Below are 17038 nucleotides of genomic sequence, written 5' to 3'. Positions count from 1 at the left end.
GCTGGGTCCGGGTCCGCTCCCGGCAGCTGCCGCGCGCCGACTGCGCGGCCCCGCGCGTGACGCACGCGCCAGCGCCGCGCGCGCGGGGAGCGGCGGGAAAAAAGAGTCCGCGGGACACGCCCCGGGAGCGGGAACGGGAATGGGACCCGGGAACGGCACAGGCGCTGCAAACAGGGGACCGGGACAGGAACGGGAGCTCGTGAAAGCCGTGCAGAATAACCGAGGGAGCGGCTATGGTGCTGGATAACCACAGAATCACCGCAGGAGTTGCGGCTGGAAAGGCTCTCCCAGGGTCAATCCAGTCCAACCCCTGCCATGGGCGGAGACGTGGTATAGAATACACATAAAGTATAGAAATAGCGCATAGGTGGTTAACCAGGGCTCGGGATCTGGATCCAAGCTCTGCCTTAAAGGTTTTGGCGCTCAGAATATGTCACATTGGGAAAAAGATCCGTAAATTTCAATAAAAGTAAGGTGATTGTGGGTTAGTATTGGCAAACAGTGGGCTGCGCCTTGCCAGACTGGAAACGTCCAGAGGAAAGTTACCTCCAACTTCATTCATTTAGGAAAAACAAAATAAAAATGAACCAGCTCCAGAAGTTTTAGCCGTTGTAGGTAATAAATTCACAATAAACGAGAAAACATTCCCACATAGCGAGACGCGCGGAAGAGCACAGCGGCCGCGCACGCCGCGTCTGCCGCTGACCCCGGACACCGCGCTCCCGAACGCCGCCCTGGCGGCGCCAGCAGTGTCTCAGCGCTCCCGGCAGGGCCCGCATGTCGCGACATCCCCCCCCCGCTGTCGCGACCACGCGAGACGCGGTCACCGGGGCGGCGCCGGCGGTTGCGTCACTTCTGGGAACGGCCGCAGCACCAGCACAGCCGCGCGCCCCAGATCCCTCCGCGGCCCTGACCGCACGCGCGCGCCATCCGGGAAAGCCCGCCCCCTCGCGGCAGCCGCGGCCCCTGATTCGCTCGCTGGGTTTGCGTGGCAGCTGCGCCTGAGGGGCCGTGCCCGCCATGTTGTGTGGGGGACAGGCGGCAGCCCCGCCTTGCCCGTGTCCGCCAGGGTCCCTCGGGAGCAGTCACAGAGTCCAAGAGGTTGGAAGAATCCTCCAGCATTGAGTCCAAGCTGTCACGGATCCCCACGTTGGCACCAGCCCAGAGCACTGAGTGCCACCTCCAGCCTTTTCTGGGACACCTCCAGGGGTGGGCACTCCAAACCTCCCTGGGCAGCCCCTGCCAAAGTTTAACCCTTTCCATGAAGAAATTCTTCCTGATATCCACCCTGAGCCTGCCCTGGCCCAGCCTGAGGCCGTTCCATCTCCTCCTGTCCTTGTTCCTGGAGCAGAGCCCGACCCTCCGGCTGTCCCCTCCTGACAGGAGTTGTGCAGAGCCACAAGGCCCCCTGATCCCCCTTTTCTCCAGGCTGATTCCCTTCCCAGCTCCCTCAGCCCCTCCTGGGGCTCCAAACCCTTCTCCATCTCCCCCAGGATCCAGGATCAGTCGTGACGGGGAGGCCGAGGTGCTCGTGGTCTTCTCATCCTCCTCACAGGGTGTGGAGCAGCGCCTTGTTTTGCGTCATGGTTATAGTCGTTAATGAACCTCCCCTGTTTTACAAACACATCTTTTAGAAAGGTCTCCACAGTCTCTCTTCGCCCTTCTTTTCCTGTTGTTATATTTTGAAGCTCCAGAGTCTGTAACTATCACCAAAACAGTCGGTTTTTAATGGAAATAAAGCATTTAATTGGGAGCTGTTTTATGTGCAGGTTCATGGCTCAGCAGGGCTCCTGGCTATTTGGAAAGGATATTATTTATTATTCACTTATTTGGATTAGTTTGCCCTATTTTCCTGGCCCTTTGACAACCTCCCCTCTTATAGCCATGTGCTGTACAATCCCTGAGATTTTAAAAACAATTTTACACTGAATAAAAAATCTCACCACCCACCTGGAACAGACTTTGGAGCTGTGATAACAGAGCCAAAAAAAGTCCTATGAACCCAAATGCTGGTGCTAAACTCATCTGCAATGGCAAAAGCAATTTTCAGCCCACAGAATGCACTGGAGGTTAAATAAATAGTGATAAAAGGAGAGCTGGGAACATTGAGTGTGACCCTCGGGTTACCCTGGAGTGAAATCTTGGGTTAGGTGGCATTTGCAGAAGGCAAACTGCACTTTCCATTCCCTGCCAGGTGCCAGAGGGGCTGGAAAGGAGCAAAAACGAGTCATGGAAGCAGCAGGTGTCAGCACAGTGGAATTTGCCCTTTTTTTTTTTTTTTCCATGCACACACCCATCATTTATTGCTTTTAACGCACTCCAGTTTTCCAGGTTACCCTTTGATATTTCAAAAAGCTGGAGAGATTTGTACTTGCTCTCCTTACGCAGCTCAACCCGCCTGACCGTTCCTACCAACCCTTGATGTTTTTATGTATTTTTGAACTCGATAAGGACGAGCAGTGCCTTGTCCCCTCGGCAGCAGGAGCACCGCTTGGTTGCCAGGACACTGCTGGAAAATAGCATCAATCAATAATTGCTGCTTGAGTCATGATGAGGCATTAACGAGCCTGCTTCTCCTGGAGCCCTTTGGCCTGGAGCTCTGCAGGCCTCTTCAAATCAGTTGTACACAAATGTAAACCGATTTTGCTCTTCCAGGTGTCTGGTTGCAGTGAGACACACCAAAGCTGAGCGACAGAAAAAGGGACAAAAGGAAACACCTCACGGAAAGCGAGTTTTGGATATCTCAAACTCTCTCTTCTGCTGGGCAGTGCCTAAATCCCCTCAGGATTTACACACTTGGCAGCTAATGTTTCCCAGAACAAAATACAAAACGTTTCTTAGAAAATTACTGAGAAAATTACACACAAATTACAGTGTGCAATTACCTTAACAGAAAAGAAAGGATTATTTTGGGAAAATAGAATTTGTGATGATAGAAAATCTGATTTCCTTGAAGAATGATGGCTGTAAGAAAACAACGTGACAGGAATTTAGGCAGCAAAATATTTTGACATGAGCTGATATCTAAAAGTTTCTGCTGTCATATCAAATAGACAAGACTAAGGCAATGCAGAATATGCTTAGATCAACATATTGATCAAGTTATTCATTAAATTCTAAATTCTCTGAAGTAAAACAAGAGTTGAAAGGTGTTAGTTTCTTTCTTTTCCATCAAGTAATGTAGGAGATTGACTTTAATTCTTCATGCTGAATATGGTAAATTAACTGAGAATCTGGAATTCGTTTCCATCTCAATCATAAAAATCTGCATTATCAGCTGGAGCAGGACTTCTGATGGCAAGTACAGCCCCCGCAAACCATGTGTCAAGCACTGGGTTTGCATTGATAGAAAAGTTTGGTGCCAAAAAAAACTTAGCAATGGGATTTATTCCAGCTGGATAAACAGTGTTTTGCTCTGCCAGATTATAATTTGAAGAGAAATTCGTTAGATACCTTTATGAAAGACTTATAGAGACTCCAGTTTGGGGCTCTGAATGAACAGCTCAGAGGAACAAGGAGGATGATTTGAAATCGTTCCCAGAGGGTGAGTTCTCTAAGCTCTTACTCACCGGTTTTGAAAGAGAAAAGAGGAACTGAGCGGTGGAGTCACACCCTGCAGTTTGCACGGTGAATAACCGGCTGTGAAACCGGGGCACTCGGGATACGCTTGGCTCGAAATGTTTCTCTGTTTCAGCTTAACTGAGCCTTCACCTTCCATCCCCCAGTCCCTCCCTGCCCTGCTTTCAGCGGAATTCCTCTCGCTCATTTCTCATTTACTGCAATGGGGGCACAGCTGCTGACTGGCCTAGGGTATCAAGAAACGATTTAAACATTGCTCAAGTATGAAAGCAGGTTTGTTTCAATTATTCTGTCATCTAGAATGTAAAATTCACTGTAGAACTGGAAAATTTCTGCTCTTAAACCTCACACCGAAGGCATGACATTTGTTACCTTTTGATTTCTCAGTAAATCTGCATTTTTGTGAGTGTTATACAGATTCTCCAGAAGATTTAGTGCCTAAATGAAGCCCATTTCTTTCAGTTCATGAGTTTATGGACTCAGGTTTCCCATCACAACACACACAGATTGCTTGAACTAACACCAAAGGTATTGGGAAAACAAGGAAGTAAAGAATACTCACCATGTATTAAAATTACTTTTTCCTACAGACTGATGTTCACCAGCTCACCTATCTGCAACAGCAGCATTAATAGAAACAAATATACAAATATAGCAGTTTGGTGCATTTACAAATTGAACATCAGCCTTGAAGTCACTGAAGTTCAAACCTATTTTCCAGCACACTCAGACACTGGTATCTCAGTGCTTTTCCACGCGTGGAATTTGATTTATTGGATCTTATCATGTCCCACTGGGGCGTGGATCAGCAGCCTGAGCCCTTCCACGGGGTGTGTCCGTGCATGGCCTGGCCACGAGCGGCTGGAGTTGTGCGTGGGCAGCGCTGGGGTGGAAGGAGAGCTCTGCACTGCAGCGGGTGATTGCCCCACAGCATGACAGCAACATGGTGACATCTCTGCTGCCTCCCTGTGCCTCCCAGGGCAGGCGGGTTCTGCTGTGCCCGGGTTTGACTCAGCGCTGCCCGTGACACCCGAAACCGTGAAGGTGTGACAGGAACAAACAGGCTGCCTCATGTCCCACTGGCACGGCCGCTCCTGGGCTGTGACAAACCCTGCTGGCCACCTTGGAAACGGTCCTGGGCTGTGACAAACCCTGCTGGCCACCTTGGGAATGGTCCGGGGCTGTGACAAACCCTGCTGGCCACTTTGGGAACCGTCCTGGGCTGTGACAAACCCTGCTGGCCACTTTGGGAACCGTCCTGGGCTGTGACAAACCCTGCTGGCCACTTTGGGAACCGTCCTGGGCTGTGACAAACCCTGCTGGCCACCTTGGAAACGGTCCTGGGCTGTGACAAACCCTGCTGGCCACCTTGGAAACGGTCCTGGGCTGTGACAAACCCTGCTGGCCACTTTGGGAACCGTCCTGGACTGTGACAAACCCTCAAACCCTGCTGGCCACTTTGGGAAAGGGGAGAAACTCACAGCCAGCCTGGGTGACATCCCCACCAGCGCGTCACTCGAAATCCCATCCGGCCCTGAGGAATGCTGTGGGTCTGCTGGGGTGAGAAAACTGGGAAACAGCACCTGGGAGAGATGATGTTGAGCGTGGCCCAGGTTCCCAAACCCACTCTGCTCCAGCAAGGGGCTCTTGCACTGCATCCTCCTGATGGGGAAAGGCCTGAGCAGGGAACGAGTCCTTGGGGTCCATCCCCTCCGGTGTCCTTGTGTGCAGGTGTGGCTGTCCCAAGCTGTCCCCACTGAGCGGTGGCAGAGCAGGAGGGAGCAGGGAAGGGCAGGCCAGGCTGTTCAGCTGGAGCAGGTCACAGCAGAGCCCCTGGCACACAGGGGACAGAGGAGAACAGGCTGTATCCTGCACAGCTCACGTCAGGGACAGATATAGCTCCAGCTCTGTCAGGAGCGCATTTGTCACTGTGACGAGACCCCTAAACTATTTTTAGAGCTTTCCTCATGAGTCTGCAGCTTTGAAGGACAAAAAAAGAAAGATGAGGCTGGCTTGGATGGCCAGGCTTACCCAGCTCTTGTGGGGCAGGAGCTGAGGAGTGTGTGCCAGCAGGGACAGGGCACCTCCAGGAGCTGAGGAACACCATGGACATGGACACGGCACCTCCAGGAGCTGAGGAACATGTGGACATGGACAAAACCACCTCCAGGAGCTGAGGAACACTGGACATGGAGCCACCAAGTGTAATGTCTGGTTCTATCATAACTGTGGCACTCAGCCTGCACAGCCCAGCATCACCTGTGCTCACCAGGGCCAGCAGGCTGAGCCCAGGTGAGCATTCCCGAATTAAATCTATTTAAGATGGAACAGCTTTCCCCAGGAATTGCCTCGCTGCTCAGGCTCAGGGCATTGGGAGCCTTGGGGTGTTTCCTGCACACCCAGACTGTGTTAGCAACCCTGGCATGGCCCAGAGGGACACTCTAGTCCCAAAGGGGCACCCCAGTCCCAGAGGGACACCCCAGTCCCAGAGGGGCACCCCATGCCAGGAGGGGCACCCCAGTCCAGTCCCCCCTTGCTGGGCAGCAGGAGCACAGTGCCTGTCCCAGGCAGGCTCTGGGGACACAGCGTGGCTGTGAGCCCCGAGAGGCCCCGTGTGAGCACAGCCAGGCCACATCCTGCTGCTGGGGACAGGGCTGTCACCAGAGCCCTGTTATCAGATCACGGGAAGGAAGCATCGAGCTGCAGCAGCCCAGGGTGCTGCAGGTGCTTCCCCTGCACAGACACGGCCCACAGAGCTGCCTCAGCTCGGGGAAACAGCGAGCACATCTGTCACCACTTCAGCATTTGCACATGTGCATTTCCCGAGCTGTGATCGGCCAGGGTGAGGTGAGGCGAGGTCAGGAGGGCAGCGCTGTCTGTGTGCACGGCCAGAGGGGCCAGGAAGGCTCCTGGGTGCTCAGATCTGCTCTGCAAGGGCGCTGACACCCTCTCCTCTCTGCTGCTGGGGTTTTGTGGCCACGACTCACTGCTCTGCTCGTGAGGAAGAGCTCTTTTGGTGTATAAATTAAAAAAAAGCTGCTTTAATATTAAACAAGCTGTTACTTCTGTCATTCAAGTGTTGCAGAGCAAGGAGGGCACGGAGCAGAGCAGGGATAGAGCTGGGGGTGATGTCAGCTGGCCCCTTCTCTCCCTGCAGGAAGGAATTCCTGTCATAGTCTGTGAGCCCTTCAAGCATTTCTTCATGGCTTTGCAAGTTTACTCTGCTTTTAACGCATTTTCAAGTGTCTCCTTAACCTCAAGAGGTCTTTTATGCTATTTTTTCCTCCTCAGAGAATGATTCACAGCAGAAAGATCAGGGCCATCAGGTCCTTGCCTCTTCATCTACTGCTCTGTCTGACTTCCCTTCTCCTGCAGTATCTGGGTGACCTCTGAGTCAGTGACAAATTCCCCACTGGCTGCAATAAAAGATGAAATTCTGTCCTTGTGGGAGGACCGGGGCAGGGCAGAAAAGCAGCACAAGCTCGCTGAGGTGTGTGTTACACTGACACAAGTGAGAGGTGAGCTCAGGAGGACGCGGGGAAGGAATTCCTCCCTGGCAGGGTGCGAGCCTGGCACAGGGTGCCCAGAGCAGCTGTGCCTTGGGACAGTGCAGGTGTCCCTGTAAAGGTCCCTTCCAACCCAAACCATTCCATGGGAAAGCTCATGTTTGACCTCAACATCCGAGAGTGTGAAACAGCTTTTAATTTTATATCTTACTACTGTTTTTCTTGACAGACATCACTACAATGTGGGGTTAACTAAAAGCCAAAATATAATTCCATTAACGGTTTGCCGGTGGTGAATTTCACAGGCTTCCTTTAAATCAGACGTCAGTCAGTATTTGTGAGCTTTTTCAAGGGGTTGTTTGCCCTCTAGTGGGTTGTTGGCATTTTGCAGAAAAGCCTCAGGGGTTTGTTTTGTTTTGGTTTTTTGGTTTTTTTTTTTTTTTTTGGTTTTTTTTTTTTTTTTTTTTTTTTGTGTCACCCCCTCCATCACGGGACGGGCAAAAGGGACACGAACAGGCAAGAGCCTCTCCAGGAAAGGGAGGGGAAATCAAAGTGAGAATATACGGGCAAGATTCTCCTTACTGATGCAACAACAGCAATATTGAACACACCCGGATATCGCCACTGACGGCCCACGAGCCATTTGTAAATAGAATAAATTGGTTATTTGAAATAATTAGTGTTATTGGTGTCATCAATAAGCCCTCCATCCCCAGAGCACCAAGAGAAAATTGGCATTTCAGCATATAAAAGATGTGTACTGCCAGGGTGTACTCATATATAAATTTAGTCTGGGGTATCCATACCCCAAAATATTTTCAGTTCCTGTTAGTTAAGGGAATTGCACAAAGAAATAAAATTAATTTTAAAAAGTCGTGTTAATAAATAATTTATAAGGATGTGGGAAGCCATTTTGTTCAAGGATTGACAGAAATAGGGATTTCTGCCTTCTTTATAAGCAAAGTTGCCCCACAGTGTACAGTATCATACATTAGAGTAAGGCTTGTTTTTAATATAAATCTCCTTTTAGTCAACATTATTGAGTAATTCTGTCACTCGTTTTTGGAACAGATCAGAGCCTGAACTAGGGAGTTCTTAAAAATGCTTTAGCCCTTCTCTAGTTTCTGAAAAGACTCACAATATAATTTTCTAGCATTTTCCTAAATTATTAAAAACCTGAGGTTTGGCAAGTGTATGTAAGAGGAATCAATCAGCAATCTCTGCAAAGCCTTTTCCAAAGTTCAGGTGAGAGAAATCCTTTATAACAAATTACTGAGCAGTCTCTTTTACAGGGCCCTGCACCCAGCAGGAGGCAGCACTTTACTGCAAAACAACCCAAAACTTCATCACTTCTGTGTGTGACCTCAGGTAAAACTCAATTCTGAGGCGAATTAAACTGGAAAAAGTCAAAATAACACCCTCGGTCTGGTGCCTGTGTGCAGCAGCTGTGCCAGAGTCAGGAGTGGCTCCTGATTTCTGATCCTCCCCAGGTAGGGAAGGGAGGCCGGGGGGCTCAGCCCCTCCAGGGGGAAGCGCAGGGGTCCTTTAGAAGGGAAATTCCACATTTCTCCTGCACTAGGTGCAAATAGGACTGTGCTAATACAGGATGATGTCAGGTTCAAAATGTGTTAATCCTGATTTTGTGGCCCTTTTGTGCCTGCAGGTATTGCCAGGAGGGCTGGAAGAAAGATTTCTGACCCTGTTGTGCAGCAGAACAAGGCTTGTGGTGATTCCACCCTCAAACCACACCAGAAGTCTGCTCTGGTGCCACAGAGGGATCAGCAAAATTCAATGCTCCCTTAAAGCCCGTTTGCATACATCTTTAGCAAGAGAAAAGTCACAATTTACCACAATTACCATTTTTGCTGCACTGGAGCTGAATAGAAAAGCTGGATGGCTCAGCCAGCTGCAAGCAGCAGAACCTCAGCCATGCACGGAGCAGTCCTGGCTCTCCCGTGCCCACACCACTCCAAAATAACCAATTTAGGATTTCAGATGGGTGGATCTCCCAGGCTGGGCTCCCCCAGATTATTGATTGCCCCTCTCCTCTCGTCTGGAGCAGAGCAAGGCTGTCCCTACAGCCCTTGGCTCCTTTGGGTAACACCAGAGCCCAGGTGTTGGACACTCACCTGCTTCCCTTGGCACAGCAGCACCTGCAGGGAGGGGGCACCAGCTGGGACCTCCTGAGCCCCAAACCATGGGGGTATGAGCAGGCATCCTACTCCTGGGACTCTCCTCAAGGAGTCCAAGAGCACTCCATGGCTTTCTCCAGGTCAGCCCCCAGCTCATCCAGGAGCTTCGTGGGTCAGAGCCAAGCATGTTGTTCTTTTACGTGGGCTTTTCCCACTCCACATTTTTGGCCTGTGAGCCAATCATCCCCCCACCCAGCAGTCCTGAGCCCCAATCCCCTCCTTCCATCAGCAGATCCTGCTCACCCTCTCCATGCCCACGTTATTTATCCCTCTGCCACCTGCACATTACTGCCCAAACACCTGCAGCTGGACCTCTGTCAGCACGGGCAGCCAGGCACTCTCCTCTCTGTGCCCACCTCTCCAGGAGCTCAGAAAGCCTCGTGTGTGTGCTCAGTGATTAATGGGGATGTTCCAGACAGCTCTGGCACAGTCCAGCTGAGCACTCTGCAGGGCTGCTTCTCCCAAGCCACATTTTGGGATGCAGCAATGGCTGAGGCAGTGAGAGCTGTGTAACCTCACACTTCAGCCCAAATAAAGGAAAGATGTCTCCATCACAGGCCTGTCAGGGTTTAGCTGCCCAAACAATCTGTGAGTGTTTAACAAGCTGCTGAAAACCACTGGTGGACAAAAGGCATTTCTGGCATTTTTGCATTTCGTGTCAAGCTGAGTTCCCTAACCCAAAATGTAATGATCAAAACAAGATGCACCTCTCTGGACTTCTGCAGTGACCAGGCCTGGTGGGAACTGTGGCTGTAACACATCCCAGCAGCCCAAAGGTGTTAGTGGACACTGTGCTTCCATGGTTTCCCTGGTGCTGGCATTGTCCTGCTCCCTGCCGGCTGGGCAGGGGGACACAGAGGGACTTCTTGGAACCAGCAGCTGTCCCTGCAAGTGTCCCAGGCTGGGCTGGACAGGGCTTGGGGCACCCTGGGACAGTGCAAGGTGTGGGACGGGACAAGGTGGTCTTTAACCAGAACCATTCTGGGATTCTGTGACTGTCTGAGCTGAGGCACAGTCACAGACAGCTGGAAAAACAGACTCTGCTGTTGCCTAAACACCACCCGCACCGGAGCAAAGGATCCTCACACCCGTGTCCCTCCAAGCACAAACAACACCCTGGTCACAAATGTTCTCCCCTGGGCTGGAGCCCCGCACTCAGCCAGGCTGGGCTGGCTCTGCCCGGGACACGTGGGCTCCTGCTGCTGTTCACCCCAAGGAGAGCCTGCTCCCACCCCAGACAGCCCTGCAGCCTCTGCTGGCTGCTGATGCAGAGTTATCCTTTACAAACTCCCCACAAACAAAACCCTCTCTCACACATTTTTTCCACAAAGCGCTGCCAGTGAAAACCTGGGGTTTGTGCTCCTAACCCGGAGGCATTGGCGTGGCTTCTGTCATCCTGGATTTTCAGTGACCTTTGCCCACGCCCTGGGTGGTGCAGCCACACCCAAGGCAGTGGCTGAGCAGTGCCCGGGGTGGCCGTGGTGCCCCTGAGCCCAAGGAGCACCTGCTGTGGCACTGCCAGCCTAGGCATGGCCTGCTTGGGAAACAGTGTCCCTTCTAGGACACACAGCCCTGAGACCCAGTGTCCCCATCCATCCCCTCCAGGACCCAGTGTCCCCTCAGCCCCAGTGTCCCCATCCATCCCCATCAGCACACACAGCCACCAAGGCCCACGCTGATTTTCCTGCTCAGGAGGAGCCTGAAGGGAAGGGCAGGGGCAGAGATCAGGAGGCAAATTTTGGCTCTCAAAACAATAGCTATTGTGTAAATGTATTTTTACGTCTGTCCTACAAAAAACCAAGTGATTTCGGTGCGTCCTAAAAGTTGCAGTTAGTTAAATGCCAGGATTTTTGTGGAATCATAAAAGGGTTTGTGTTGGAAGGGACCCAAAGACCATCTTGTTCCACAGGCAGGGCCATCTTTCTCTGTGCCAGGTTTGTGCAAGCCCCACTGAACACTTCCAGGGCTGGGGAGTGGATAGCCAGAGGAGATGGACACAACATTTAAATTACAGTGTCCACATCTGTACAAGCAAATAAATCTAAATCTTTTGATGTCCTGAGACAGTGTGAGAGCTGTCAGGGCTGCCTGGAGGGGCTGGGACTGGGATCACTGGGGTGGGACAGAGACCCTGGGCTGGGGCACTGGGGTCCCTGGTGGGGGTCCCAGGTGGGGCCAGCCAGGGACATCCATGGCCAGGGACATCCACCCAACCCCAGCACAAACTGTTTTGAGAGCTCCAGGTTATTTCAGTGAAGCAGTCAAATGAATCAAGTCTGATTTTCCTTCTTTCTTCGCCTAATTAGACAATGGGGAGATTTATGGAATAATTGAGCCAACTCAATGTAGCTGTAATTTGACATCTAATTAATCAACGTCCTGCTCCTTCACAGGTGCAACATAAACCCTTCCTAACTGCTGCAGGCATGTCTCTATTGTTTCTGTGGGATAAAAGCCCCAGTCAAACCCCATTTCTTGTTTGCTCCTGCCTCTGGAGCACAGAAGCTGCAGGAATTCTGTCGTTGCCCCCAAACAGCAGAGGGGACCTTGCTCTGATCCCATGGGATGGGCTCAGTGCAGGCTGCTGGAGGCACAGCTGCCTCCTGATGCTGCTAAGAGTTTGGGAGGGATTGTGTTCCTGCAGCTGGCCGAGCCTGGGCAGGGCAGGGAGCTGCAAACCAGGACACACAGGGATCTAAGGAAAACCCTGGCCCTGTTAGAGTTAACAGGAGTTTTGCTTTTGACCTCAGCAAGGTCAGGGATTTTACCCAAGGAACATTAGTCAGCAGCATCGGGATGAATTAGAGGAGTTGTCAACAAGAAGCAGGCAAGGTTGGTCCCATGGGTGGCCGAGTTTGGAACTGGAATGGCTGGAAAAATAATTTGCAGCTTATTCCATTTATCCCTGTGCTGTGTGCAGGGCCTGGTGCAGCACCTCAGCATTCCTCCCTGCTCTGCTCCAGCCCATCAGACACGCTGGGGAACGCTGTGTTTGGGATGGAGGGGAACTGTGGGATAACATTTCCTTGGGAAGCCTCCTGGAGCTGGGCTCAGCTGTCCCAAAGCAGCCCTGGGCAGGCAGTGCTCAGCCTGAGTTCCCATTCCCAGGGAATCCCATCCAGCCCTGGGCAGGCAGTGCTCAGCCCGTGTTCCCAATTCCAGGGAATCCCATCCAGCCCTGGGCAGGCAGTGCTCAGCCTTTATTCCCAATTCCAGGGAATCCCATCCAGCCCTGGGCAGGCAGTGCTCAGCCAGAGCTCCCATTCCCAGGGAATCCCATCCAGCCCTGGGCAGGCAGTGCTCAGCCTTTATTCCCAATTCCAGGGAATCCCATCCAGCCCTGGGCAGGCAGTGCTCAGCCTTTATTCCCATTCCCAGGGAATCCCATCCAGCCCTGGGCAGGCAGTGCTCAGCCAGAGCTCCCATTCCCAGGGAATCCCATCCAGCCCTGAGCAGGCAGTGCTCAGCCTGAGCTCCCATTCCCAGGGAATCCCATCCAGCCCTGGGCAGGCAGTGCTCAGCCTTTATTCCCATTTCCAGGATACCCATCCCGCCCTGGGCAGGCAGTGCTCAGCCCGTGTTCCCATTCCCAGGGAATCCCATCCAGCCCTGGGCAGGCAGTGCTCAGCCTTTATTCCCATTCCCAGGGAATCCCATCCAGCCCTGAGCAGGCAGTGCTCAGCCTTTATTCCCATTCCCAGGGAATCCCATCCAGCCCTGAGCAGGCAGTGCTCAGCCAGAGCTCCCATTCCCAGGGAATCCCATCCAGCCCTGAGCAGGCAGTGCTCAGCCTGAGCTCCCATTCCCAGGGAATCCCATCCAGCCCTGGGCAGGCAGTGCTCAGCCTGAGCTCCCATTCCCAGGGAATCCCATCCAGCCCTGAGCAGGCAGTGCTCAGCCCGTGTTCCCATTCCCAGGGAATCCCATCCAGCCTGAGTCCCACTGGCAGCAGGGCTCCAGCCAGGGCATCCCTGGGCATTGTGTGCATTGCAGGCAGCTGGAAGCCAGCGCTGCTCCCTCCTGCCAGAGGACAGCTGCTCCCGTGCTGTCCCCCTGCATGAGGCAAGGTGACAAAGGCTGAGGTGACAGCCAGCCCTTCCCTGCCGGAGCCCTGGGATCATTCCCAGTTGGTTTGGGGTGTTCCTGAGGCCACGCACTCACTCGGACTCAGATCCCTGAAGGAAGCACGGGATGGGGCACAGGAGTTATGGGGGACATCAGCTCTTCAGGAAAACACGGATTGTTGTCCTTGCAGAAACCCACTCGTGGAATTGGGAGCCAATATTTGGCAGGATTTGCTTCCTAGAGAAGCAAAGCTGATCTGTGAAACCTGAAGGGTTTGGAAATTGTTCACATTCAGGAATGAGCAGGGCTGGATTTTGGGTTGGTTTAGGTTAAACCCTAAAGCTGGGTCTGTGCCCCCAGTATGTAGAAGGGACTGGGGGTGCTGGTTTGCACTGGGAGCTCTCTTCCATGGCAGAGTCCTGGAGCTGTGGGCTCTGAGGAGGTTGTTTGGATCCAGCCCTTTTTCCAGGACGTGCCCAAGGACCCTCAGTGAACTGCCAAGGACCAGGATGGTTCCTGCAAGGATGAGCAAAGCAACAGAGAAAATACTGCACAGTCAGAGCTACCAACATGTTCCTGGTGGAAATTTAAATCCAAAATGGTTTGGATACTTAAATTCAAAGTGGTTCAGATATTTAAATCCAAATGTTGTGGATACTTAAATCCAAACTGTTCCTTGAAAAAGAACCAACAAAAGCTATTTATACATTTGCTTGAGAAGTCCCCTGCTCTCCTTCTCCACTGCATTGATGATCTCTGTGTTTCTCCTTTTAGGAGGGTGACTGGAAGGAGCTGCCAGCTGAATTTCTGTTTTATTCTCCTCCAAGTTTTAATTGAAGTCAGGAGAAGTGTGGCTGGGCTCCCTATTTTGGGGAATTATTTCCTGGCACAGCACCCGGGGTGCCTCTGACTCCAGAGCAGAGTATCCCATATGGCTCCCATCAGGATGAAGGGGAGGCTGTGAGTGCCTGGGGACAGGCCTGGGGACAGCAGGTGACACAGAGCGGTGCTGGTGACACCATGACACCAGTGACATTGTCCAGGCTGAGCCTTGGCTCTCAGGGTAGGAAACACAGAGTATTTGGTGTGTAAAAGCTGGGTTTGATGGCCAACTCAGCGTTATCTGTGAACTCAGGGTGGGTGAATTGCAGGATGTGATTCTGGAACTCAAGGCAATAAATTCCAAGTTCTCACCTGTGAACTGACTTCATTCCCCACAGACTCAGTGGTTTGTCCTGAGGATTTGTTGGTCTAGGCGTTGAAGATTAAATGGACAAAATCTCCTTTCCTCATCTCCCAGACCTGCTGTGGAAATCTCCCATCGTGTGTCCATCCTCACCCTTGCCCTGCTGCTCTTCCGTATCTTCTGTGACTAAATTTGGCTTTGACAAGGTTCTTCTGATCACTCTGCCACATTCCAGGATCTGACACCCATCCCCATGTTTTAGCTGATACAGGGATTTTTAGGAATCTGAACATTTCACATCTTCCCCAAGAGCTTTGGGAAGTCTGGAGCCACTTTTGAGGTTTTTGGTTTCACTCCCCACCCTGCACTCCCTGTGCTGAGCCCACCTGTGGCCTCACCATGTCCCTGCAAGTCCCCTGGAGCACCACTGACCCCTGGGGCCACCACAATGGGAAGTGATTCAAAATCAGTTTTTTCCTCATTTTTCCACATTTCTGCCAACATTTTTTTTTTGCCAAAGATACATTTTGCTACATTGGAAAATTTCAAATTTTATTTCTACTCAGCCTTGAATGATCTCTGAGCTCATTTCATCACCTGCAGGCTTCTCATTCTTTTTTTTGCCCACCTTTTTTCCTTTCAGTCTCTTCTACAGCACTTCCTCCACTTTGGAATCATTTGAAAGTAACAAAGAAAATCAAACAAACTGGGGGTTTTCCAGATTTGCATAAATTTTGAAAAGTTACAGAATGGAGAAGAAACTTAAAAAAAAAAGGAAAATTTAAAAATTACATTCAGTTACAAAGTAGAGCAAAAGCAGGAAAAAGGGGGAAAATCAAACCAGTTAAGTATTTAAAATTATTTTCCAGTCATACAAAATCTTTCAAATTTCCCAATTTAAATCTGACAGCAGCGGCATGGACACACATAAACAATAAAAGGATAAAGTCCACCGAGATTAAATAAGGAAAATTAACTTTTTACATCGAGTTGATTGAGGAAAGCAGAAAGTCCTCACTGCTGGCACGCTCTTGGCAGTGTCAGAGACCTGGTGCACCTCAGGGCTGGGTTTCTAACCACATTGCCTGGCTGGCAGGTCATCAGAAGAACCCTGGATGTCCCCAGGGAAGGTGGCAGCTGCTCCTGGGGCAGTGTCCCCATGGCTCCCGGGGTGGGACATTGTCCCAGAGTGTTCCTGGTGTCTCCCTGGCTGCCAGAGCTCTGTTGTTGGTTATCCTGACAGGTGAGATGCCACTGTCCCTGTGGCCCTGCAGGCACTCTCCCTGCTCCCTGTGCCCCACAGGCCCTGGGGTGGCCTCAGCGTTGCCCTGTGGTGCCACTCGGGCAGGGTTTGGTGGCCCAGGGTCACAGGTAGGTGGTGGCCCCAGTGTCACAGGTAGGTGATGGCCCAGTGTCACAGGTTACAGGTAGGTGGTGGCCCAGTGTCACAGGTAGGTGGTGGCCCAGTGTCACAGGTTACAGGTAGGTGGTGGCCCAGTGTCACAGGTAGGTGGTGGCCCCAGTGTCACAGGTCACAGGTAGGTGGTGGCCCAGTGTCACAGGTCACAGGTAGGTGATGGCCCAGTGTCACAGGTTACAGGTAGGTGGTGGCCCAGTGTCACAGGTAGGTGGTGGCCCCAGTGTCACAGGTCACAGGTAGGTGATGGCCCAGTGTCACAGGTCACAGGTAGGTGATGGCCCAGTGTCACAGGTTACAGGTAGGTGGTGGCTCCAGTGTCACAGGTAGGTGGTGGCCCAGTGTCACAGGTCACAGGTAGGTGGTGGCCCCAGTGTCACAGGTAGGTGGTGGCCCAGTGTCACAGGTTACAGGTAGGTGGTGGCCCCAGTGTCACAGGTAGGTGGTGGCCCAGTGTCACAGGTCACAGGTAGGTGGTGGCCCAGTGTCACAGGTAGGTGGTGGCCTCGCGGCTGTGGCGCTGGCGGGCCTGGGCCACGGCCACGTTGAGGCACTGCAGCCACTGCTCAGCATTCTTCTCGTCCTTGGCCTTGAGCACGTAGCTCCTGCTGTCCGTGAAGATCTCGAAGGCGCGGGGCACGCTCCGGTCCCGCCGCTTCTTGGGCAGCACCTTGACGCTCTGCACCTTGCTCAGCTCGATGGGACACTCGTCAGGGTCGTCCTTCTGCAGCACAGGGACAGGGCAGGGTCACTGGGCAGGAACCAGCCCTCACAAACTGCCCAGGGTCACTGGGAGGAACCAGCCCTCACAAACTGCCCAGGGTCACTGGGAGGAACCAGCCCTCACAAACTGCCCAGGGTCACTGGGAGGAACCAGCCCTCACAAACTGCCCAGGGTCACTGGGCAGGAACCAGCCCTCACAAACTGCCCAGGGTCACCGGGCAGGAACCAGCCCTCACAAACTGCCCAGGGTCACTGGGCAGGAACCAGCCCTCACAAACTGCCCAGGGTCACCGGGCAGGAACCAGCCCTCACAAACTGCCCAGGGTCACCAGGGGGGAACCAGCCCTCACAAACTGCCCAGGGTCACCA

General features: G+C 52.4%; 1 protein-coding gene across 1 annotated transcript in view; it reads right to left on the bottom strand.

Moving 5' to 3' along the window:
• Positions 1 to 15099: 15099 nt before the first annotated feature.
• VEPH1 (ventricular zone expressed PH domain containing 1) overlaps positions 15100 to 17038 on the bottom strand; it is a 58239-nt gene continuing 56300 nt past the window's right edge. The window contains exon 15 of the mRNA XM_058812228.1: positions 15100 to 16669. Coding sequence (XP_058668211.1) covers positions 16433 to 16669 — 237 coding nt within the window. The 3' untranslated portion in view covers positions 15100 to 16432. The remainder of the gene's footprint in view (positions 16670 to 17038) is intronic.

This window comes from Ammospiza caudacuta, chromosome 11 (assembly GCF_027887145.1).
Source record: "Ammospiza caudacuta isolate bAmmCau1 chromosome 11, bAmmCau1.pri, whole genome shotgun sequence".
Taxonomy (NCBI): domain Eukaryota; kingdom Metazoa; phylum Chordata; class Aves; order Passeriformes; family Passerellidae; genus Ammospiza; species Ammospiza caudacuta.
The sequence above is the reverse complement of the archived record's forward strand: the minus strand, read 5'-3'. Positions and strand labels throughout refer to the sequence as shown.